This window comes from Athene cunicularia (genome assembly GCF_003259725.1).
Source record: "Athene cunicularia isolate RWA chromosome 18 unlocalized genomic scaffold, athCun1 chr18_part1, whole genome shotgun sequence".
NCBI classification, from domain to species: Eukaryota; Metazoa; Chordata; class Aves; order Strigiformes; family Strigidae; genus Athene; species Athene cunicularia.
The window spans coordinates 5,721,777-5,745,099 of NW_020799123.1; the positions used below are offsets into that span (position 1 = coordinate 5,721,777).

At 50.8% G+C, this 23,323-nt stretch overlaps 2 protein-coding genes across 2 annotated transcripts in view; one reads left to right on the forward strand and one right to left on the reverse strand.

Moving 5' to 3' along the window:
- EVPL (envoplakin) overlaps nucleotides 1–14,024 on the forward strand; it is a 32,781-nt gene extending 18,757 nt beyond the window's left edge. Inside the window, exons 10-23 of the mRNA XM_026861167.1 lie at nucleotides 234–329; nucleotides 783–908; nucleotides 1,847–1,993; nucleotides 2,139–2,293; nucleotides 3,809–3,906; nucleotides 4,733–4,914; nucleotides 5,665–5,843; nucleotides 6,284–6,415; nucleotides 6,978–7,178; nucleotides 7,664–7,814; nucleotides 8,390–8,473; nucleotides 8,559–8,669; nucleotides 9,280–9,372; nucleotides 10,206–14,024. Of these exons, the coding sequence (XP_026716968.1) occupies nucleotides 234–329; nucleotides 783–908; nucleotides 1,847–1,993; nucleotides 2,139–2,293; nucleotides 3,809–3,906; nucleotides 4,733–4,914; nucleotides 5,665–5,843; nucleotides 6,284–6,415; nucleotides 6,978–7,178; nucleotides 7,664–7,814; nucleotides 8,390–8,473; nucleotides 8,559–8,669; nucleotides 9,280–9,372; nucleotides 10,206–13,655 (5,205 nt within the window). The 3' untranslated portion in view covers nucleotides 13,656–14,024. The remainder of the gene's footprint in view (nucleotides 1–233; nucleotides 330–782; nucleotides 909–1,846; nucleotides 1,994–2,138; nucleotides 2,294–3,808; nucleotides 3,907–4,732; nucleotides 4,915–5,664; nucleotides 5,844–6,283; nucleotides 6,416–6,977; nucleotides 7,179–7,663; nucleotides 7,815–8,389; nucleotides 8,474–8,558; nucleotides 8,670–9,279; nucleotides 9,373–10,205) is intronic.
- Nucleotides 14,025–17,702: 3,678 nt separating this feature from the next.
- CDK3 (cyclin dependent kinase 3) lies at nucleotides 17,703–22,807 on the reverse strand. Its single transcript, XM_026861038.1, has 7 exons — nucleotides 22,653–22,807; nucleotides 21,594–21,671; nucleotides 21,127–21,247; nucleotides 20,462–20,632; nucleotides 19,935–20,036; nucleotides 18,933–19,136; nucleotides 17,703–18,549 (listed from the first exon to the last, which is right to left on the reverse strand). Exons 1-7 carry the CDS (start codon nucleotides 22,778–22,780, stop codon nucleotides 18,427–18,429), a joined length of 927 nt encoding a protein of 308 aa, XP_026716839.1. The 5' UTR covers nucleotides 22,781–22,807; the 3' UTR covers nucleotides 17,703–18,426.
- Between the last annotated feature and the right edge of the window lie 516 nt (nucleotides 22,808–23,323).

A 23,323-nucleotide genomic window follows, 5' to 3' on the forward strand; every position in this document is an offset into this window, starting at 1 on the left:
GTGACAAGCTGAGGTGAGCTCTCAGCCACCCACACCTCTGGATCTGTGTGAGCCAGGTCCTTGTGGAGCAGCGTCCTTGCTCAGGCTCAGCGTCAGACAGTGCCTGGGAACAGCTTTGCCTCTGTTCAACAGCAGCCTTCCTCTGATCTCTGGGACTCCTGGGGAAAGGAGACAATTGGTGGGGGAGGTAGGGTTCGCAGGAGCCCACTGAGTCATGCTCTGTCCCACTACAGGCTCACCAGGAAGCCTTGAAGAACGAGTGGCAGAATTTCCTGAATCTCTGCATTTGCCAGGAGAGTCAACTGAAGAGCGTAGAGAGCTATAAGAAGGTAAAAACCAAGAAGAATTGCATGGTCTATGGGGCTGCAGGGTCAGGCTGGAGTGGGCAGGCTAGGAAGAGAGACAGCAAAGGGATGAGGATGGGAGATCCTTTGCTTGCTAGTATACTAGTCTGGGCATTTTGGGGAAATGCCTCTCAAAACATGGTCCTTCAGTGCAGCAGTGAAGGACTGGCTCATCACCCCTGTTGGGTTAGTGTGCTGGCTTGGAGAAGTGCAGGGGAGGGTTTGTCCGCTGTCGTTACTTGGGACTGTTGATTTGAGGTTACTTGCATGTGGCGCTGGCAATGGAGAGTCCCTGTCCATGCACATGCTCTGAGGGTGGTCTGTAGGGTCTTGTGAGCCCCAGGTTGCAGGAGAGATGCTGGGAACTAAGAAACCCCACTGGACTTGGAGATAGTAGTGTCGTCCCATCCCTGACTGTTTTTCTACCCACACCTCCAGTTCCAGGATGATGCTGAAGCTGTGAGCCGCTCCCTGAAGATGATGAACTCTGACCTGGACACCAAATACAGCAAGTTCAACAAAGACAGCTCTGGTGTAGTGTCAGATCTGCTGCTTCAGCTGGAGGTGAGGTCTTCAGGGCTGGTGGCACTAACCAGACCTAAGGGGCAGCCCAAACATTACAACCTCCCCAGTAAATAACAGTGGGGAAGGGGAAGAGGTGAGTAAATAACCCTACTGAGACAGCTCACCCCAGCTCTGTGCTGGGGAGGGGGAAGCCCATGGCAATACTGTGCTCTGGACGCCGAGTCCCTGTAGCCCCAGTAGGTCCATGCTGTGGGGCAGTTACCCCTGGGAAGACACTTATCTCCATCAGTGACACACAGCCAGGCCCCAGGTCACCGTCAGAGTAAAGGAGAGGGGCAGGGAGGAGCTGCGCGTTGCCCTAAACATGAGACACTTAGATTAGAGGGCCCGCAGAGAGCATGAGCTGCTGGTATCCACGCAGTGGGGAAAGATCCTCCCATCTCCTCAGCACTCTCATGAGCCAAGGGCAAGGGAGGGAATAAAGAAATCTGACCTCAGGGATGAGATGCAGATAGGAAAGGAACGTTTGCCTGGGAGAGAGGGAGGGGACATGTTCAACACGGTATCTTCCCATGCATGCAATGCATCTCCCTCCCAAGAGGTGCTGGGATCTCAGTACCTTCTGACACTGGAATGTGGCCACCTCTTGGCAGGTCTCTGTTCCTCTTCTGAGAAGAAAAACTTCTCCAGGAAGTTTAATATGACAGTGTGGGAGCATCTAAGGTTAACTCAGGCTGTGCCTTCAAGGGCGGATCTGCTGTGAGCAGAGGAAACCAAGTAGAATGTTGATAATGAAAAGGGGAGGAAGAAGGGACATGAGGGGTGGTCAAGAGTGGAGACAGTTTTGACTCCACCCCAGCAGTGACCATACAAGGATGGACAACTGGCCCCAGCGTACCCACTGTCATGTGACAGCCCCCTGCCCTTCCTTCTCATTCGAGCCCGATTACAACCACTGTCTTCCCTGTTTTATCTAGAATGAAGAGAAGGCAGTGAAGCAGGCAGAGAAGAGCATTGCAGACCTGAAAAGGAGGAGCAAAGAGATCAGCCCACTAAAACTGCGCAGGATGCCTCCCTCCCAGACCCTCACCTTGGACACCCTCTGTGACTGGGATGCTGGGGAGGTGAGGGCTTGACTAGCACTACCCTCAGATGAGGCAGACAACTCGGTGGTTCTTTGGTTGCTCCAGATCTTGGCTCCATGGTGGGAGGAACTGGCCTAGTGTCAGAATGCCAAGCCTTTCACTGGGTTTTGTGTCTCTGTCCTAGGTGCAGCTGACCAGAGGTGACAAGTACACTCTGAAGGACAACAGCAACCTGGAGATGTGGGTGGTGCAGAGCAGCACTGGTGTGGTCCAGGAGGCACCTTCTGCTTGTTTCTTCATCCTTCCGCCAGACCGCGAGTCCATAGACAAGGTCAATAGGTGAGTCTGCAGTGGAGAGCCTGACCCAGAGAGATGTTCAGACTTGCTCTTAGATTGTTGCCAGCCTACCTGCCTCAGCTGCAGAGAAATAGCAGCTGGGAACAGGCCTCTTGACTGTCTAGTATGAAATGCCATCTGGAGAGGGATTGTTCCCTGCACCCAAGTTCTCTCATCCACATTCCTGCTATTCCTCGACAGTTCTGTATGGACCTTGCTGTCAAAGAGTTTTCTGGCAGTCAGGCTGGATTTCTTCACTTCAAACATGTGACTTGCATAGGTTTGACTAAATTCATTGCAGAATCAGTCTGGAACTTGGGACTTGCCAGACAAGATAGAGTTATCTGTGCTATCTCCTCTCAGCCAGCCCCAGCTGGAGACTGAGAAATGTTCCTTGAACCACTGTGTAGGCTACTGCCTGGTTGCTCATTCAGCTTCTGTGGTTCCCACAGGATGGGGTGGTGGTGCAGGCAGCTTTGGCATTACCTTTTTAAGCATGTCCCCAGGTGCTTGGATAAACCAGTGCTGCTCAAGTGCTGTGGAAAGGCCCACAGCCCAGATTCAGAGTTACTTTGGCAAGCCCCTGATGGGAATTTTGTTCCCCAGCCATGCAGGTGTGATTATTTCATTGTGTTGCTCTTCCTGGGTGCGTACCCCTCTTCACATGTCCCACGTTACTGAATCCTTTGGATTTATGGTTTCATTTCTGTTTTGAAACAGAAAAGAAAAAGTTTGCAACATCCTTCTGGATTTCTGCAGGTGTTGCCTGGAAAATTCTTCTCTTTTCAGGCCACATCTGACAGCTTGTTTCATTTCCCGGTGTTTGCTTCCCTTCCTACATGCAAACTATTTGTCTTTGTTTTATTTCCTAGCCTATTCTACCATTCAGTCCCTCTGCATGGAGCTACATCCTGGCCCCGCAGAGGGACAGCCCTCATCTGACAACAGCCAGGCAAGCTGGGACTTGCTGGTTTTAGAGCACCGTGTTTAGCTGGAGCAGTCCACAGCAGGGATGTGAACTAGCCTGGCCCTTCAAAGGCCCCCACTCCTGGTTCCATCAGTCTTCACGCACCCTGAGATGTTTTTGGTCCTTCCAGATACTGCTGATCCCAGCTCTAGTTTCATTAGAAGAGAACTATCCTTACAAATGAGACTTTGCTTTTCTAGTGCAGCAGCCACAGAAGCAGCTACTTGTACTCGCTTCTTGTGAAACTGCAAAGCACTGCAAGTAACAAGAAATAAATTTCCAGCTCTGATAGTTTCTGCTGAGAGTTGTCAATACTAGCTCCACTGGGAGAGATCAGCTTCTCAAAACAACCAGCTGCTCGTGCTGCTGTCCTCTTTCCTAAGGGACATCTCTGAGTTACAACAGGCTGCAGGCTCCCAGCCTGCCCCTGCCCTCGGGAACACCTTCCCTGGCAGAGACACGGAGCTGCTGCTGGGCCGGGCTCTGTCAAGGCTTGCTAAGTGCAGCAGTTTCCCATCCTGCTGACTGACGATGCTCTTCTCTGCTCACAGGCTGGAAGGGGAACTGAACACAGTGAAGCAGAAGCGAGCAGCGGTTCAGAGCACCTTGAGACACAGCCACAAGGAGCAGGTTCAACCTAGTCAGCAGGGTATGTCAACTGCTTGTCCAGCGCCCTCCAAGGCGAGCCCACGCACCTCCCTTGCAGAGGTCCCAAACCTGGCTGGAAGCAGAGCGGCCCTGGGCAGGCAGAGGCACCCACGGGTCAGTGTGAGGACACCTTATGGAAAAGAGCAACCGATGGGATAACCTGACCCCTGGTGCTGCCGAGTCAACGCGTGATCTTGGGCAATTCACTTAAACTCTCTGTTGCCCTTCTCAAGCCTCTCAGACTGACCTCCAGCTCCATCAACAGTTGCAGAGTAGGGTTGCAGGCTATATGCCTATCCAGAAGCCTTAATTTAAACCTTTGGGATGCGAGTCCCTTGCAGTTCTCTTCCCGAGCTAGGGGCTGTGGAATAAGCAGGCAGCCGTGGCTACATCCCAGCCCTGGCTAGCTGTGTTACTCCATGGCTGTAGTTCAAAAGCTCCCAGCGAAGCTGCGCAGGGATGTGTCTGCATAGCAGCACATAGCTTTTTTCCCTTGTTTGGACTTGAGCTATTGCTGGCCAGGGAAGAGCTAAAACCATTTATCGCAGCCTTTGCCATGGGTAGGCACATGCATGTGCTTGATGCTCTGTGAATTAGAAATGTTAACTGAATCATTTATGGTTGCATCAAAACCCCATGCTCAGGAGAAGCCTGTGTGCTTCAGAGCTGGCAAAACACAAAGAGCAGAGCTTTGTAGCTGGGCTGTCATGAGAGAAAGTTGGAGCTTTAGGGGACCATGTATGGGACCGCTTGGGAAAAGGACTGTGCACCAAGATGGGGATGGCAGATGAGAAATGGGGCTTAACCTAAGGTATGTCTCACTGCAGCTCTGTCCAGAAGCCCCCCGGTAGTCCAGGATGATCCCCAAGCTGACCAGCTTCTTGGTAGCCTGGATCTTGTTGGCAAGGACCTGGTTCAGGTAGAGAAGGAAGTCTTGAACCGAGTGAGGTCTCCAGTGAACTACAATGACCCCACAGATGACCTTGCCAGGAGGATCAAACACCAGCAGGTGGGTACTGCTGTGGGCAGGTTGGAGCAGGATGGGTTCGGTAGCGCTGTGTCCTTGGCCCAAAACAGGTTGAGACAGGAATTACATGGGAGATGACAACTGGTGCTTCGAAGGAGAAAACCATGCTGCAGTTGCAAGGGTTTCAGGCTGCCTTGAACCCTTGAAATAGGACAGGTTAAGCCAAATCCTAGGTAAATGCAGGCCCTTCCCCTTGGCTCAGCTCTGTAGCAAGATGGTCCGTTTGTTTCAGAGCTGTAGACAATGTGCCAGTCTGGGGGAGTCCTCAGCCTTGTGGGGATGCTGTCACCCTTCGCTCTCAAGTCTGTAGCATAAAAGACAATGGGATAGGAGGAATTAATCCCAGGACCAACTCTGGCTCACCTGATTGACTGGCAGATGTGAGTGGGACAGGAAAAGAGCCAGTGCCCTGGAGCCCCCCTCCTTTCCTCTGGGACAGTAGTAGTTCAGTTTTTTACATGTTCATCTGTGGGTATTTATCTGGCCCTGGCAGAAGGATGGACTTGGGCAGATAGGCTTCTTCATTCTCTGTCTATTTGGATCTCTTTCCCACACCCTGCCATTGCCAGACAGCCATAGTCTGGATGGGGCTGTGTCCCAAGGGCCAAATTCTTATGAGAGGGCTACCGCACCCTTAGCCCCACAGCAAAATCTGCCCCTGAGGGAGACATGTTTTCGCAACAGCACTGTTATGACTGTGTTGGGTGACTCTGCTCCCATCTGATGTGCCAGGAAACAACAAAGAAACTTGAGGACCTGGGGGCAGCCAAGGATGCTTTGCAGAAGGAGTGTGAGACCTACCTTTACAAAAAACCCACCAGCACCTCAGCTTCCCAGCTCCCTGTCACGTTGAATGCCCTTAGGAGCAAATACAGTGATGTCAATATGCTCTCCAGCCTGTACAACGAGAAGTGAGTAATGATGGCAAGGCCTGATGGGGATGAGGGAAGGAAATCCTTGCACAGAAGTGTCAACATAGAAGCATGAGAAAAAATGCTTTTGGTCTATATGGGTGTTGGTTGAGGTCCTTCCCGCCCAGTGCAGGATGGAAACCTCCCATCCATCATCAAAGGCACCTCTGAAGGAGTTCCTGTATGGGATCTGTGGTCAGATCTCCCCACTGTGATAAGTCCACCACAATGGGTGTGTCTCAGCTGTGCTGTGTGCGGTGAAAAGCAAAGTGTCTGACTTCTGGGCAGCACGACAGGGTTGTGAGTGCATAGTGCTTGTTCTCTGCCATGCTGCAGAAGCTTCAGTGTTAAATAAGCTTAAATGTGAAAAATCAGAGAGAAAAAGGGGAGAATGGAGTCTTCTGTAGCTAACCTTGTCCTGTCATTTTTCCCTTATCCAGGGCTAAGGCTGCCCTGAACCTGGAGACTCAGATTGAGAACACAGACAAGATTGTCAGCACATTTGAGGCCAAGCTGGCTCAGGATAGCATCATTCCTGCATCCCCTAATGCTCTGCAGGATCGGGCCAACGACCTACAGGTAGGGAAACATCAGGCCCTTCATTAAGGAAGGGAGATACCAAAACTCAGGTAGCAATGGTGGACAGAACTGGATTTTGCTTATTTTAGCTCCTTGAGGTGCCAACGATGAAGCCTCTCTAAAGACTTGTTCCTTGAATGCTTTATGTTAGTGTTGCAGGATGACCTGCACTCACTGGCTGGCAAAAAGCTCTGACCCTTGCAGGTTACCTTTGGGGTCCCTAAAGTACATGATGGACCCCTTTAGCATCTAACCTCTTGCTCTGATTCACACCCATCCTTATTCCTCCCTGGTCCTAGTCTCCCTGCCCATCATTAGTGCTCAGTGACCTTTTTTTACCTTCCCCAGAACTTCTCTCTTCTGCTCCATACACTGCCCAACCCACCTTGCTTCCCACCTTCTTTACCAAACAAGTCTCACTGCTTCATCTCTTCCATGTTGCATGCCTATCTTGGAGAGCCTGACTAGCCCCCAGGTGCTGCACAGTTAGTAATGGTGTTAAGGAAGGTATTTCTGGTTGCTGCATTGACCGATGCAAACCTGGAGGTGTCTTTATCTGCAGAAGATGAAGCGGGACCTGGTGGCCCAAGAGGACTGTGTGCTGAAGCTGAACCGGGGGCTCAAGGATGCTGAGCACAGCTGCAGCGCTGTGCAGAACAACTTCCAGGAGTACTGCCCCGACCTGCCCCGGCAGAAGCGGGAGGTGCAGCTCCTCAATGATCGCTACCATGCCGTTGCGGACCAGCTGGATCAACGGTGAGGAACTGTGGTGTCTTTACTGCTCCTGGAGCCATAGCTTCCTCTTAGTTAATGTGTCATTTGTCAGAGTCCCAAGAGTATGTTCTTCATCGCAGGACCCTGACCGCTATTCTGTAATACTGAGGACCAGGTCTGTCCTGCTGTGTAGTTGCCACCTTCCTACAGGCTTTGAGCTTCCAGATAGCTGGGAGAAGGCTCAGTGACCCTACCCAGAGAGACTCTGGTGCTTAACCCTTCTCACAGGCATTGCTGTTGGTTGCCTGCCTTTTCCTTTTATTGTCTCTCAAGCTGTGTTCATGCTGCAGTAGCAAACCTGATGTGCACAGAGTTGTGCTCCCCACTCGGGAACCAGTTGCCACTCCCTTATTTTTGTTATCTTGGTGTTTTGTGGTGACATTTCTCACCATAGTGTCTTTTTAGGAATTTGCACATAAATCTTTACCGTTGCCCTTAATGTTTCTGCTCACCTTTGTGCTGTGCAGAGAGAAGACCCTGAGAAATATCAGCCTCACCTACCAGCAGTTCCAAAACTCCAATGAGAACCTGATGTTCTGGATGAACAACCTACCCAAGCACCAAGTGAAGACCACTGATGGGCCGAGCCAGATCAATTATAAGCTGCAGGCACAGAAGGTGTGTTCCAGGGCAAGCGTTATAACCTGTAACATTACAGGAACAGGGGAATTTTCTTGTGAACAGTATGCAGAATAATACCAACCAGCTCCTAGTTGTGTGCTCCACCCATCGTAGTGAATGAACTAGAAAAAGCAGACAATGGATTGCAGCCCACAGATGATGTATCTTGCCCCACTGTGTTCATCTACGGTGCTGTGTCCTCATCTCTGTTGGTCACCCCAGACTGATATCCTCTCTTTGGAGAGGACACACTCAGATCCTGAAAAATTGCACCTCGGGCTGAGATGTTACATCTGTCTCCTGCATCTTTCTCCCCTTGAGCAGATCCTAAGCTGACTAGCTCACACAGTGAGATGTGGAGGTCTCTGTGTTGGCTGGTATTTATCTCATACATGATAAATCAGTGTGGCAGGTCCTGGGCAAGTGAGAGCACTGATGAGATCCTCTAAAGCCCCAGAGATTCTTCCTAATGTCCTTCTCTTTCCTCCAGTACTAGGCTGAGCTACTGCTCTTGGCTGCCAGAGCATTACTGTATTTCAACCTGTCCCTAACATCACGTGTCTCTCCTGCAGAGGCTGGTGGAGGAGATCGAGAGCAAGGAGTCCGAGAAGAAGGCGGTGGTCAGGCTGTCCCGGAACGTGCAGTCCACACTCAATGTATGCCTAAGTTTTCCTCTCTAGTGCTCCCTTAGCATCTCACCCAAGAGATCCCACCTGATTCTTCTGTTTCTGCTCTGAACAGGACTATGAACTTCAAGCAGGCAAATACAGCTCTTCTCTGGACCCTACCCTGACTGACTCTGCTGCAAAAAGGCTGCGTGTGACCCCTCTACAAGAAAGCATCCAGGCCCAGGTAAAATGTTAAGATGAAGGCATGGAAACCATTGTCTAACTCCTTACCTGAGCCCCGTGTCCTCTGCAAGGCCTTAATCCACAGTCACAGCTGATTGTGGTCCTAATGACAGATGTCATCAGAGATCTCTGTCTGTGGGGCAAAGCAGCACATGAGGTCCAAAATTAGGTGTGTGTCTGGTACCTTTGGTTGAGATTGCTGATGATGCCTCCTTACCATATTGTGTGTGAAGATAAAACTTACAGGGTAGGTGTGTTAGGACAGGACTGAGTCAGAGCTCCTGTGTACTCTTCCCAATTACACCCCAGTTCTCCTGCATCACCTTGGGCTATTTGCTAACTGCCATTCATGTGTGGCCCAAGGTGAGTTTGGAAGTCTGGACCCTGTGTAGGCTAGCAGGAATCTAACAGGCATTTAAAAAAAGGGGACAGGATCTCCTACACGAATCCTTAGACTCTGTGTCTCTCTAGAAAATCAGATGTGGAGACACTAATCTCTGGAATAGTGCAGTACACAAAGTGCATCTGGGTGAAAGGAGTGGGAGAGTGCCATCCAACAGAGCTGTGTCAAGGTGAGGGGGACAAGACTCTAACTGCTGTTTCTTTTTCAGGAAAATGATGTAATCAAGCTCTACATGGAGCTGGCAGCAGAAAATAAACAGCAGCTCAGCCGGCTGGAGTTTGCCCAGAAGATTGTTGAGAAGGTATCAGCTAACAAACAGTTCATGGCGTGATTGGGGTGCTCTAGATTGGGGGTTGAAATGATTTTTGAAAGCTGTCAGTGATTTGCTCAGCCTGGGATCCCCCCACCCCTTCCCAGATCTCCACATCCAGGTGTGAGGAAGGACAGGCATGCAAACCCTTGTGAGAAAAAACCCCATGAGTAACCACAGTTCCACTGACAGTGATCTTAGGTTGTGACCTTCATCACCACTGTGGGCCCTCAACTCTTACTGAAGCTGTAGCTTATGCTAGGAAAAAGGAGTAGGGCTCTCGAATCCTGTTCTCAGCTATATCTAATCAGTGTTCACAGACTGAGAATTTCAGATTCCTCTGTGAATGTGGCTGGAATTTAGTGCTTACAACTTTCTGGAAACACTTCAAAGCAATAGGACTTTTATGCATTTCTAGGACTGGATTCACCTGTAGGAAAGGTCTCCAGAGATGGATGACTTTCAGTGTGCTCAGGAAGGACAAGACATGAAAGTGGGGTGCTCTGTGATGCTGCAGGGACTGGCCGTGTTACCCTCCCACAGCTGCAGGTACAAGAAGGCAGCACAAAGTACCTTTGTGGGCTGCTGCAGCACCTCCATGACAAGGGGAAGACACACCAAGTCAGTTGCATGAGATGGTGGGAATGTGTCCTCATTTTCCATTTACAAACAGCCTTATTTGGAGGCTTCCTGGGGGTTCCATACCAGTTCTGTCTCTCACTGTGCCTTGTGATAGAAAAGGCCTCTGTGTCAGATTCAAAGTGTGACTTGGTTTCCCTGCCTTTTTTTTTTTTTAATTATTCTTTTTTGTTTTTCTCTTGCAGAAGGAAGCGCATGATGACATTGAAGCTGTACATGAGCAAACCCAGCAATCTGAAAACAAAGCCACAACAAGCAGGGAATCTGAGGGGTTGAAATCGCAGCTGGAGGAGGAAAGGAAGAAAGTGGCCAAGATTGAAGAGGACCTGGAGGAACACAGAAACAAACTGCTAATGCTGAAGACTCAGAAGCCCATTGAAAGAGTAGAAGAAAAGGAGGTGATAGAATATTACAGAGACCCCCAGTTGGAGAGCAAATTGTCTAAGATGGCACAACAGGTGGAAGAGGAAGGCAAAAAGAGGCAGAGCCTGCAAGAAAACATTGAAATGATGAGCCGGAAGCTTGCCCAGATGGAGAGTGAGAAGAAGGTCATTCCTGCCCAGCTCCTCACTAAAGAGATTACAAAAATTGAGAAAGATCCAAGCCTGGACAGCCAAGCAGCCAGTCTTCGTCAGGAGATCAAACGTCTCCAGGAGGAAAGTTTGGCTGCTGCTTCTGAACTTGAGCAACATAAGAGAGAACTACACATGTTGGAGCGAAAGCAGCCCAATATCAGAGAGAAAGTGGTGGTGAAGGAGCTGATCAAACTGGAGAAAAACCCAGAAATGCTGAAGTCTGTTAGGACCCTGCAGCTACAAATCGATGAGGAATCCTTCAAGAGGAAGTCTGCCGAAGAAGCAATAGTGAAAGTGAAGAACAAGATTGAGGAAGTGGAAAGACTAATTGAAACAGCAGAACCCAAAATTATTGTTAAGGAGGTGAAGCAGGTAGAGCAGGACCCAGAGTTATTGAGAGAATCTTCCAAACTTAAAACCCTCATTGAAGAAGAGAGGAACAAAAACTTGATGCTTACAGGTGAGCTGGGAGAGCTGCAGAGCCAGTGCAGTATTGCAGAGAAGCAAAAACCAAGGGTAGAGGTTAAAGAGAGGGTCAATGAGATTTTCCTGGTGGATCCTGAAACAGAGCGACAAATTGCCCACCTGAAAAGGGAGCTGCAGGAAGTTACTCTGAAAAGAACAAAGATTGACAGTGAAGTGGAAGAGGCCTTAGCAGAGCTCAATGTCCTCAGGTCACAGAAACCAGTGGTTGAGCTGAAGGAGGTTATAGAGGAGGTGGTGAAACATGAGAAGAGTCCAGAGATTCTCAGAGAAATTGACAGGCTGAAACAACAGCTCAATGAACTAGTGAACACCAACGGCAGGACCCAAGAGCAGCTCATTAGGCTGCAGGGTGAAAGGGATGAATGGAAGAGGGAGAGATCCAAGGTGGAAACCAAGCTGGTCAACAAGGAAGTCATCCGATATGAGAATGATCCACTCCTGGAAAAAGAAGCTGATCGCCTTCGACAAGAGGTGCGTAACATGTCTCAAAAGAGAAGAGCTGCAGAGGATGCAATCTATGACTTGCAGAATAAATACATGCTACTGGAGAGGCGAAAGCCAGAGGAAAAGGTAGTTGTTCAAGAGGTGATACTGACTCAAAAGGATCCAAAGCTCCGAGATGAGCACAACAGGCTGAGTCGGAGTCTGGATGAGGAGGTGAGCAACAGGCGTCGTCTGGAACGTGACGTGCAACAGGTTCGTGCACTGGTGGAAGAGCAAGAGAAGTTGCTCAACTTTCAGGAGGATCGAAGCAAGAGGCTTGCACTAGAGAAGGAGATGAGACAAATTACCTTGAGAATAAAGGAGCTGGAGGAGAGTCCAGCCCCAGTGCAAGAAAAGATCATTATGGAAGAAGTGGTCAAGTTGGAGAAGGATCCAGTCCTCGAACAGTCTGCCAGCAACCTGCGTTTGGAGCTGGACCATGAGAAGATGGAGGTGCTGAACTTGCAGAGAGAGTGCAAGAACCTGCAGATGCAAGTTGATGTCCTGCAGAAAACAAAATCCCAGGAGAAGACCATCTACAAGGAGGTGATTCGAGTGGAAAAGGACAGAGCGTTGGAGAATGAACGTGCACGCATCTGGGAGCTGCTGAGCAGGGAGAGAGGAGCCAAGCAAAAGGCAGAAGAGGAGGTACGGCGGCTCAGGGAGAAGATCGAGAGAGCTGAAGGCATGAAGAGGACATGGGCTCGCGAAGAGACAGAGCTGCAGAAAGCCAGGAACCTGGCCATTCAGGAGAGAGCCAACTTGGAGAGTGAACTGAGGGAGCTGGAGAGGCAGAAGCAGCAGAAGGTCCTCTTCCTTCGGGAGGAGTCCAAACTGCTCAACCAACGGACTGAGAATGACAGGCAGAAGAAGAAGCAGCTGGAACATGAGTTTTCCCTGCTGGAGGCAGACATCCTTAGGGAGAAGGACCAGATCTACAACAAGGAGAGGTTCATTCGAGATCTCCAGTCAAGAGTCAACCGGGAAGAAATCAATCATGAGACCCAGATGAGAGAGACAAACCTCTCCACCAAGATCTCTATCTTGGACCCTGAGACAGGGAAGGATATGTCCCCTTACGAGGCCTATAAGAGAGGTATCATAGACAGAGGCCAGTACGTCCAGCTGCAAGAGCTGGAGTGCGACTGGGAGGAAGTCACCACCCTGGGCCCAAATGGGGAAATCTCAGTTCTCCTTGACAAGAAAAGTGGGAAGCAGTACTCGATCGATGATGCGCTAAGGCTGAGGAGGATCACAAAGGAGGAGTACCAGCTGTACCGGGATGGCAAGATTCCCATCTCTGAATTCGCCTTGCTGGTGGCTGGGGAATCCAAGCCTCCCCCATCCCTCTCCATTGGCTCCATCATCTCCAAATCCCCACTCTCATCACCTACCACCCACCAAACCCAAAGCTTCTTCCCCCCAGCCTCGCAGAAGGGCTTCTGTGATGACACTTCCCCCATTGCTGGAGTGTATGACACCACCACCGACACCAAGTACAACATCAAGACTGCTGTTGCAAAGAAGCTGCTTGATCCCATGACAGCTCAGAAGCTCCTGGAAGCCCAGGCTGCCACGGGGGGCATCATAGATCTCATTTCTCGGGACCGGTTCTCTGTCCATAAGGCAGTTGAGAGGGGGCTGATTGACAGGACCTACATGCAGAGACTGCTCAATGCCCAGAAAGCTTTCACAGGGATTGAGGACCCGGTGACCAAACGAAGGCTGTCTGTGGGGGAAGCAGTTCAGAAGGGATGGATGACCAGGGACAGTGCTTTCCCCTACCTGGAGGTCCAACATCTAACTGGAGGGCTCATTGATCCCAAGAAAACTGGTCGCATCCCTGTGCTGGAAGCTGCCCAGACAGGGATGATAACAGGCGACCTGGCCAACAGGCTCCAGGATGAGTCCAACTATGAAAAAGATCTCATTGACCCTGTCACTAAAGAGAAGATAAATTACAAGGAGGCCATGGCTCTCTGCCAGAAGGATTTGTTGAGCTGCCTCCTGCTGCTCCCAGCCACGTCGGAGGGCTATCAGCGGTACCACCAGGCAAGCCGTTCACCCAAGCTTTCACGGTTCAGGCACTGAATGGGTTCAGGCGTGTACTGGATCTGGCTCCTTCAGGAGTTCATCCCTTCCAAACACCTCTCCCTACGGAGGCAGCAGCGATCACAGGAACGGAGCGTCTAGCATTTAGGGCTGCATACTCTTCTATCTTAGCTATCTCTGCTTCCCAACACAGCTTGGTTGTGCGAGGAACAAAGTGTGATCGTGAGTGTGTAAGGGCCTGACACAGGGGTCCCCGCAGTCCCCGGGTGCTGCTGTGACAGCAAAGGGGGGCTGACTGCGAGAACTCCACTGGCAGTAGGTTAAACGTGGTTAGGCCCGGAAAGGGGGAAGAGCCAAAGTGTTTTCCAGTTGGGTCATTCTTCTGCATGCAATAAACATAGAAAGTGTGTCTCCGTGGCTGTGTTGTCTCTGCAGGCGGCTGAGGTTGCAAAGTGGCCAAAGGCATGGCTAATCTTGCCCCCAATGAAATCCTAGGCCCTTGCAGCCCAATCTACAAAGGGGTTGCAGGTTCTTGCTTCCCCTGATCTCACAGCACTGAACCCCCTAAATTTCTTTCTGCATGTCCATATTTTTAAAGATTTTGTTGTATTTGTCTTTGAAACTGAAAACCAATGGGACTTTGCTCCCTGGTCATTTGGAAACATCTGAAAGAGGGACCTGGTCACCAAAGAGTGCAGTTCCATGTCATGTTTGATCCACTCTAAGTGCAGGCAGCTACAAGGGGAGCAGCCCTGCTGCACCCTCCAGCTGCCTGTCCCTGGTGCCTCTCTGGCTGCAGACCAGTGACAGTGTTGGCTGTACAATGACTTGTGTCGCTTCACTGAGCTGCTGGCAGAGGAAGCCAAGCCCCAAGCAAAACCAAACCCTGTTGAAGTCGATGATTTGGGAGACTTGTCCTGTACCTGTAGAGAGGCAGCTGTGTTGCAAGGGAAGGGATGACCTTCAGTAGCAGACTGATGATAGGTGCAGCCAATGGTGACGTGAATCTGCTTTCTACATCCCTTGGCTGCAGGATCCACCCAGGAGTACCGGAAAATCTCCACTTGCTATTTCTTTAGGTGAGCTTTTACTCCTTTGTTTAACTTCCACTGCTCAGCCCTTGCTGAAATGAGCAAGTCTCATGTTCCAAATGTTCTTCCCTAGTATCTACCCCACTGTGGAGCATCCTCTGGCTTTGAAGGATGAGAAAAATAACTCTCTTGCCATGAGCTGCTCTAGCCCCTCTCCCAAGGGCTCTTTTAACTGATGCTGTTTGGGAACTCAAATATACCCAAAAGAATCCATAAGGGTAGAGGCTTTCTCCTCCTTCTTCCCCCATCAGAGTAGCAGCATACCCTCTATTTCCATAGAGCCTAGCTGGGATTTGAAGTCCGGGCTCCAAGAAGAAATTGTTCCCATGCCAGCAAGCTTAGCACAATCACAGGTCCCATTACCTTCCTGCTGGTAGGTGGTACTCAGCATTAACAATCTGACTCCAGCTATGGAGACACCAAGTTCCCAGTTCAAGACCTGCCTAGGCTCTGTCCTGTGCTCTGCAGGGTCTGTTTTCATTGGCAGGCCTATGGCTGGTGTCCGTGGCCATCTGCTGCCATGATCAATATGGGTCAAGTTGTTGGTTTACAATGGAGAAAACTCTTGCACACACCCTATAGCATCCCTTCCCAGCCTGTCTCCTCTTGGTAGAGCACTGCTGGCACATGGGGACCTGTGCACCCCCCTCCTGGCTGGTCTGGACCAGCAGCAAGGGCTGGAGCTGAGCTGTGGGGGACCAGCGGACACATCAGGAGAGAAACTCTGCCCTGGCCTCCTGCCAGGGTGACCAACAGCTATCAGCGCACAGGAACGTGGCCAGGTGAGGATCACGACCCAATGCAACCAAGGAGCCTGGGACCAGTGCAGGTCCCAGCTCTCCAAAGCTGCTGGGAGCAGCCTTGCTGTGCTTTGGCTTTGCTCCCCTTGGCTGGCTGAAAGCAGGGAGGATCCATCAGCAATGGGGCCTTTCCTGCAGCTCGGCTCAGCCCCACAGGTGAGTGTGCTGTCAGCCTTCCCCTTGCCTGTCTCTGTGGGGCAGGGTGCTGGGCTCTAGGGCTGCCCTCCTTCCTGCTGCTCCCCTTGCAAATGAGGTAAAACTGTGCTTGTTTTTTTAAAGCAGTACAATGTTCACGTGGTGACTCTTTCCTGAAGTGCTGATGAAATGGTTTTAGGGAATGATCTGTAACTAAGGGACTTGCAGTTCCGGTAATTAGGCAGTCAGTTAATCATTTTGGATAAAGTGCTCCCTAACTGCGTGGTAGGAGGTATTTACCCAAGGCTGGGTGAAAGCTTAGAGATGAATAGGCAGCTGAGCAGTGGATCTGGCTGAGCAGTCCCCCTCGAAGGCTGGCCTGCCTCGTTTTTTTTAGGAAAAAAAACCCACTAAAATGCTTTTCTTTGCTATCAAGTGGTCCTCAGCTGTAGACAGCAGCTCATTTCATGTCCTCCTGATGTGTCCCCAGAGCCCAGCTGCCTGGCAGGGTTGTGGTCTGCTCAGGAGGGGCCGGGTAGTGCCTTTCCTCCCTTCCCGGGCACAGGGCGATGGCGCTGCATCGTAGCTTTCCCAGAGAAGTTATTTCAACACGGCTGTTGTTGGTTCCCTTTGCTGGCAGTGGGGTTGGGTCATAATCGTTTGAAATTCAGCCTGTTGCTTCATTTTGTTGGGCTAGATGAGCTGTAGTGTTTTTATTTGTTTCTGGACTGGATTAAGGTCCTTAGTATTTATTTCTTGATGCAGATCTTTTTTAAAAAATAACAACAAGCTCTTCTGCAAACAACTTGTCTGGTATAACACAAGCATTTGTTTGCATAAAGCAAACAAGAGAATTGTCCATACAAAATGAATTGACTTTAAAATATATAGAAAAGGCAGGGATATGATTCCCATAGCTAAATTCACCCCTGTCTCACATGGATGGGTGCTACCATACAGAGGCCACGAGATGCTGCATGGGCCCAGCTGCCTCCTCTCCCCTGTTCAATCACAAAGCCATTCCTCCCAAACATGAGCAGGGCAGCTTTTCCCAGGCAGCCACTCCAGTGTGACTCCTAACAACAGCTTCAAAAGCAAAGCAACACCCACCCCCCAAAAAAAACAAAAACCAACAACCAAAACCAAATTGCAGAGGCAAGCGAGCTCCCCAGGTCCTGGCGGCTTCCAAACCTGCAGGGGAAGTACAGCCAGGCAGTGCGGCAGGGCCGCAGGGAGGTGAGCAACAGGCCCCAGGGTTTCGCTGTTGGGGATCTGTCAGGAAGTGCGGCTGCTACAGTAGGGCTGACAAAAGTCTTTTTGAAGTCAGGAATTAAGCAGAGCCGCCCACTGCCTTTTTTTGGGCCAGGAGGAGGAGTGAATGATGGAGGAGGGCAAAGGATGACAGGGCTTGGCTTTAGACAGGCAGGTCTTGGGCTGAGGGGCTTTTTCAGGAGGGACTCAAAGGTTTCTCTCCCCTGTGCACATTCTTTGGTATGTGGTAGGTGGGGAAGGGGGTTTGTGCTACAGCTGTGTGTGCAGCCACCTCTCTCCTTTACTGCATTGTTTATCTGTCATGAAACTCTAGGAATGTGATTGCTTTGGAGACCTGTCGGGTTGTGCCGAAATCACTTCTTGGGATCACAGTTATTAGGAGCACATGTGTGTGCACGTGTATGAAAAACAGGAGTGCAGAAAGTTGGCATCCCTAAGTGAAAACCCTGTCTTTTGAGTATTTAAATAAGTAGAATATAACTCTGAACTAGTTTGTGGCAACCTGTGGTGGAAAGAAAGCCCACCTTACCATACCAAGACAGCACGTGGCTGCAGAACCATCAGCCCCTTGTTCCACAACAGAATTGAGAGCACATCTCTGCAACTGCAAGGGATTTGGAAAGGATAAAAGAAAGAGTGCAGGAGGTCATGAAGGGAGAAGAGTTCTGTGGAAAAAAGGACCAGCCAGACTGTCCTGCGTCACTAGTCCAATGGGCTGCGCCAAACAATAAACACCGAGGTTTGTGAACAAATGGCAAGCTTTTATTTTTTTTTCTGCACTGAAAGAAAAAAAAATGTCAAAACCACACCAAAAGTTTGACGATTCTTCAAACATTTGAACAGCAAAAACATGCCCAAGACAATGAAGCAAAGGAAACAGTGTTAGATCTGGTTGGATGATGGAAAGCCAGTGTTTTAGCTGTTACTGCTTCCAGCAAAATGCAACGTGTGCTTTATGATAATTGGATCTTTTGGCTTCGCAGTCCATTCTGCGGCACAAATTAAGACACCTGACAGGGCTCTTCAGCTTGTGAAACCGCAGAATGTCAGCTCTGTTCAACAGTTCAGATTAAACAACTTGTCTAGTGCTGACAAACCCAGCCTTTTAAATCAGCAGCAAAGGGCCGGGCAGGGAAGCTCTCCCCAGCCCAACGTGGAGCTCCAGCACACCCTGGTGTCAGAAATTGCCACCGACAGACCTGGGGATGCTTCAGTGCTGGACAGACAGACGTCACTGTGTCCCCTTAGCTCGCTGATTAACACAAGGACAAACCTCTGAAAGATGCTCTCTCATCTACATATGTCAGTGTTTTACACTGATAAATAACCCCTCACCCTTTTGCACATGACCTCTGTAAAACAGCTAGCAGTAAACCAGACAAACTTGCCCCCAGCAACAGGCTGAGAATCTCTAAATGCAAGAACGTCCCTCTCCAGGCTCCTCCCGAGAAATGAGACCCTGGGTCCCGCTGCTACCCGGAGCTGGAAGTGCACGGGGAGAGCTGTGTCTTCTCATTTGCGGTGTCTCTGCGGTGCGCGGCACTCTTCAGGGCTCTGAGGACTTCTCCAGAAGTACTTGTGATTGAGGGCTGCCTTGGCTGAGATGCGCCTGCTGGGGTCATACAGGAGCAATTGCTGCCGAGGGAAAAACACAGCAGATTGAGGATTTTAAAAAACATAATTGCACCTTCATATGGCTGGGCCCAGATGCAGATGTTGGTCTGTTTTCCTTTCTCTGGGTTTCAGGAGTAACCGCCAGCTGAAATTACCGTGGGGATTACACTAGAAGGGTTCCTTCACCCTCAATGCAGCAGTTTCCTAGAGGAACTTGCAATGCCAGTCCTGCTTCAGAGCCAGGACTGAACCCTATTTGATGATTCCATGTTTCTGCAATAAGAGGGAGGAGTGTCAGAGCCAGATTAGCTAACATGCTTCCAGGTAGGTCATTCCCAAATAATTCTTTGCCCAGTTTGGAAAGGCCCTGTCTGTCCCTGATCTTGTTCTAAGTCCTTACTCACCACCAGTAAGTCTCTACCATCTCGATCTAAGTTGGGAATAATTTCCTTCATCTCCTTCCTTGTCCACCGAGGAAAGGTCCCCTTGTAGTCAGGCAGCTGGGTCACCCCAGGCCAGGTCACCTCAGTGGGAGTGCCCAGGGTGCGAAAGATCCGGAAGAGCTGATCGATCTCAGAGTCCCCTGGAAACAGGGCCTTCCTGGTAAGCTGGGGGGAAAAAAAGCACACCAGTTACCACCTTTCCTCTGGCTGTGTGCCCTATTTCCCACTGCAAGCAACCCTTTGTTCCAGCAGATGCAAACTGCACAGACCAGGGCAGTTACAATGCAGCTGTTCCTCCAGGAAGTGGCTGGAATAGTCACAGGTGTCTGCTTGTCTCCAGCTCCTCTCCATGGATCTGTGCCTCCCCGAGGCTGCCCCTCTTTCAGTCGGTCCCTTAGATGGGCCCCAAAGAGGGCTTTGTCTCGAGTTTTCTAACACTCTCACTTGCAGGCTAGCTCCCTCCCTGCTTATTTGCCCAGGCTCTGCTGATCTGCAGCTTGGGGGCTTTGGGAGCTAGAGATAGTGCTATTACACTGCAGGGATAGCAAAAGCTCTGCAAAGTACAGTATGGACCCCCTCAGAGATCCACTCTGCCATGTTATGAGAGTGCTAGTTCTCTGCAAACTGCTGTGGGGACATCTGCAAGAGAGTCATCTCCTCCCAGGATCATAATGCTGCAGCAATAAGACAGAAGTTACCCTTCTGGAAGGAGAGGCATCACATTCTTGTGTACTTGAAACTGCAACTGGATTACAGAGGCTTCTTTGCCTTCTGCCAGGTCCCTGCTCTGAGCCCACAGCTAAGGTTCAGCTAACCTTCAGGGTGGACTTCCCATAAAACACACCCCAGCACAGGGTGGGACCACAGTATCACAGATCTTTGGCATCTTGTTGCTCCTTCCCCTCTTCCCATTGCAGCTGAATCCTCCCTGCTCATTAAAGAGACTGTTAAGACCCATTCTACCATTTCTGCAAAGATGCAGCCGACGCTCCAGATATCCACAGCAGTCAAGTAGTATCTGCATCCCAGCAGTATTTCAGGGGCTCGGTACCACAGAGTCACCACCTGGCAAGAAACCAACAAACAAGCTTTGTCTAATTTCCCTGGGTAAAACTAGAAGCATGGGATCCTCTCCTCAGCTGTAAGGTGGTGACTGTACAAATCAGTGTGTGCCAAGGCCACGCTGAAGTAACAGACACCTTTGTGACAGCAAGATTTGGATTAACAGATCATTCTTCAGCAAGACACTCTAGAACAAATAAATATACCCTGTGCAGAGAAGGTGAGAACCCAGCTTGCAGATAGGCTAGGGTAGAAGCAGTCAGCACACTTTGTGGGGACATGAGGTAGCCCCTTAGATGCAGGTTAGGTTAAGAGCACATGCCCAGGTACAGCTGTGCCTCCATTATGGATAACTTGTGATGCTGCTGTTGTTCACCCACTATGGATTTTGTACTCCACCCTTAGGTGGCAGGGAGCCTCAACAATACCTCATGAGTGTATGTGCGCAGGGGGACTCCGAAAGCTCTTGCCAGTCCAAAATCAGCCAGCTTGATTGTTCCTGCTTCATTAATGAGCAAGTTCTGTGGCTTCAAGTCCCTGTGGATAACTCTGTGTGAGTGGCAGAAGCTCACACCCTGCAGCATCTGGAAAAGGTAGTTCTAAGGAGAGAAAAGATTTCAGAAAAGGCCATGATGAAACCACTTTGAAAGCTTGATCACATGAACCAACACACTTTGGATCATTTATAGACCTGAATAGGGAAAAAAGCCCTTGCTATAATGCAACACCAGGCTTGCGGGTCACTACTCGGAGATGGACGCAGACTGCTCCCACCCTACATGGGGACAGAAAGACTCCAGGCCAAAGGAAATTGGTAACAGATCCCTCAGTTGCCCTCTTAACACCAGTTTGTTCTGCAGCGAGATGAGCTGGAAAGCCTGGAAACAGCTGGGAAATAAATGCACTGAGCAATGGTACCACGTTTTCCCAGCTGAAATGTTTGAGATCTGAGAGGCTGAATGTCTCCAGCCAAGGATGTATCTCTTCCAGAGGCAGTCTGGGTAAGAGCAGCTGAGTGCTGGCTCTGCCCAGCAGAAGGCAGCAAGGACACACAGTCTCTGCCCTGCCTGTTAGCACTTCTTCCACACTGTACCTTGACCAAGCTTAAAGGAAACTCTCTGGTTTGGGATGAATCTAGATATTTCTTCAGGTCCTGGTTCAGATACTCAAACACTAGATAGAGCTTCTTCTGTCCATATACAACATCCAGGAGCCTGCAAAAGAAGCGCAACCATGCCCTTAAGTACTTTTCAGCATCTTCATACCTTTCCAAATATCCTTCCTCCCACAGATGCCTCTGAGTCCTTTAGAGCAGACAGAGGCAGATGGAAAAGCAGCATCTAGTATGGGGCAGCAGCAGCTTGGACTATCCTGTGTTGCTGGAGTGAAGTGGCAGTGCTGTGAGCTATTTCTGAGAACCAGGGAAATGCAAGTGATTTCTGCATTTTCTTGTTTATTTTTCTCCTGTCTGTGCAGTCAGGAAAGGACAGGAAAATCCCTCTTGGTACCTGTACCCAGAGCTCCCTGAGCAGGAGCTCATCAGTGAGCTGGTGGTCTTACCTGACTATGTTGGGGTGCTTCAGCTCCTTTAGCAGTGAGATTTCTCGGATGGCGGTGCTGGGAACGCCCTCTGTCTCCCTGTGGCAGAGAGGGGCTGTATGGCACCCTGTCCCCCAGTGGGATCCCACAGCCCATCAGAGTTCTGAGTCCCTTCTCCCTTCCATTGTACCCCATTGCCTGCCCAGGGGAGGGTCTGTTACACTGGGTACCCTGAGTTTGGGACAGAGCCATGCATGGGGTGGACTGGGTGAGGCAGGGGGAAATAGAGCTGTGGAGGAGGAGAGGGAGGGTGTCACCTAGACAGTGCAAACTCTGGGGACTTGTTTGGGAGCACCTGAGAGCACATTTGGAGAAGTAATGACAGTTTAAATACCCAAGCCTCACTTTTTGGAGGTGGCAGATGAAAGTTCTTTGTCCCTCAGGCAGCCCCCTCCACTGCCCTGAGGGGCCACCATGGGGTGCAGACCTACCATCACGGCCCCCAGTCCACACTGACACCCGTCATTGTGGAGACAGCGCAGGGCTGACTCAGGGGAATAGTAATAAACTTTTATCTGCTCAGACCCCACCCTGGAGGGGTTGAAGTTGGCCCTGCCTGGAGGCTGAGCCTCACCATGCCCTGGCATCACACCCCCGAGGGAGAGGCCACCTCCCAAAATGGTGGCTACTTCCCCCTGCCCTGTGCCATGGAGCCAGGGCCAGGTAGTGCCAGATGAGGCCCTAGCTGCTTGCATGAGCTGATAAGAGACATTTTTTTTCCTCATGTCAGGCTTTTTTGAGCCTCTTGCGCCATTTTGGACACTGGGCTGGGCTCACAGCCTGCCTGCTTGCTCCCATGGCAGGGCTGGGGCATTGCTAGGCTCAGCTGGCGGCCATCTCCCCACAGATAGCACTGCCGGCCCCAGGGAGCCATTTGCCTTCCTCATCCCCCCCTCTCAGCTGGGCCCCCTCTTGCTGCCGTGCTGTGTGGGCAGCCGGCCTGGTGCCATGGCCGGCCTGGTGGGCACTGGGCCGGGCTGGGCCATGGCAGCCCCAGGGCCAAGGTGTTATCCCACTCACGCGTTCAAGCGGATCTTCTTGAGGGCCACCAGCTGCCCCGTACGCTTGTTGCGGGCCTTGTACACCACGCCATAGGTGCCCTCCCCGATCTTCTCCATCTTGTGAAACGCCTCTTGGAAAGTATCCATGGTGCTGCCTCAGGCTTGCAGTAGCAGTGGGGGCAGCTGGTGCTGCTTTCTGAGGGGAAAAAAAAAAAAAAGGAAAAAAAAAACCTTAAGCAGAAGGTGTTCGCTCTCCTTGTGTGTCCCCTGAGCTGCTTTTGGGGTCTGGGCCCCCCTTGCTGCTCCCCCAGCACAGGGACCTGCCTTGAACTGAGGCAGGTGCAGGCAGACGGGGCTGCCTGGGCCCACTGACAGGTGTCTGGGGGGGTGGGGGGTCTCGGGGGGGGCTTTGAGCAGACCCCAAGAGCCAAACACGCTGTGCACCAACTGCCCAGGACTGGCTGCTCGTGACCCAGATCGTGTAGTGTGCTGGCTAAAGCAAAAACTGAGCAAAATGGTTGTAAAGGGCTTTGGGCCTGCAGGAAAGGCAGCAGGGCCTGCACGAGGCCGAGGGAAGTTCTCCAGCTCTGTGCCTGGTGTCAAGGGGATGTGGTGCATAATTAGGGTTCCCTTGGACCTGCTCAGGTCAAACACACCATGGAAATGTCTCTTTTTTTTTTTTGGGGGGGG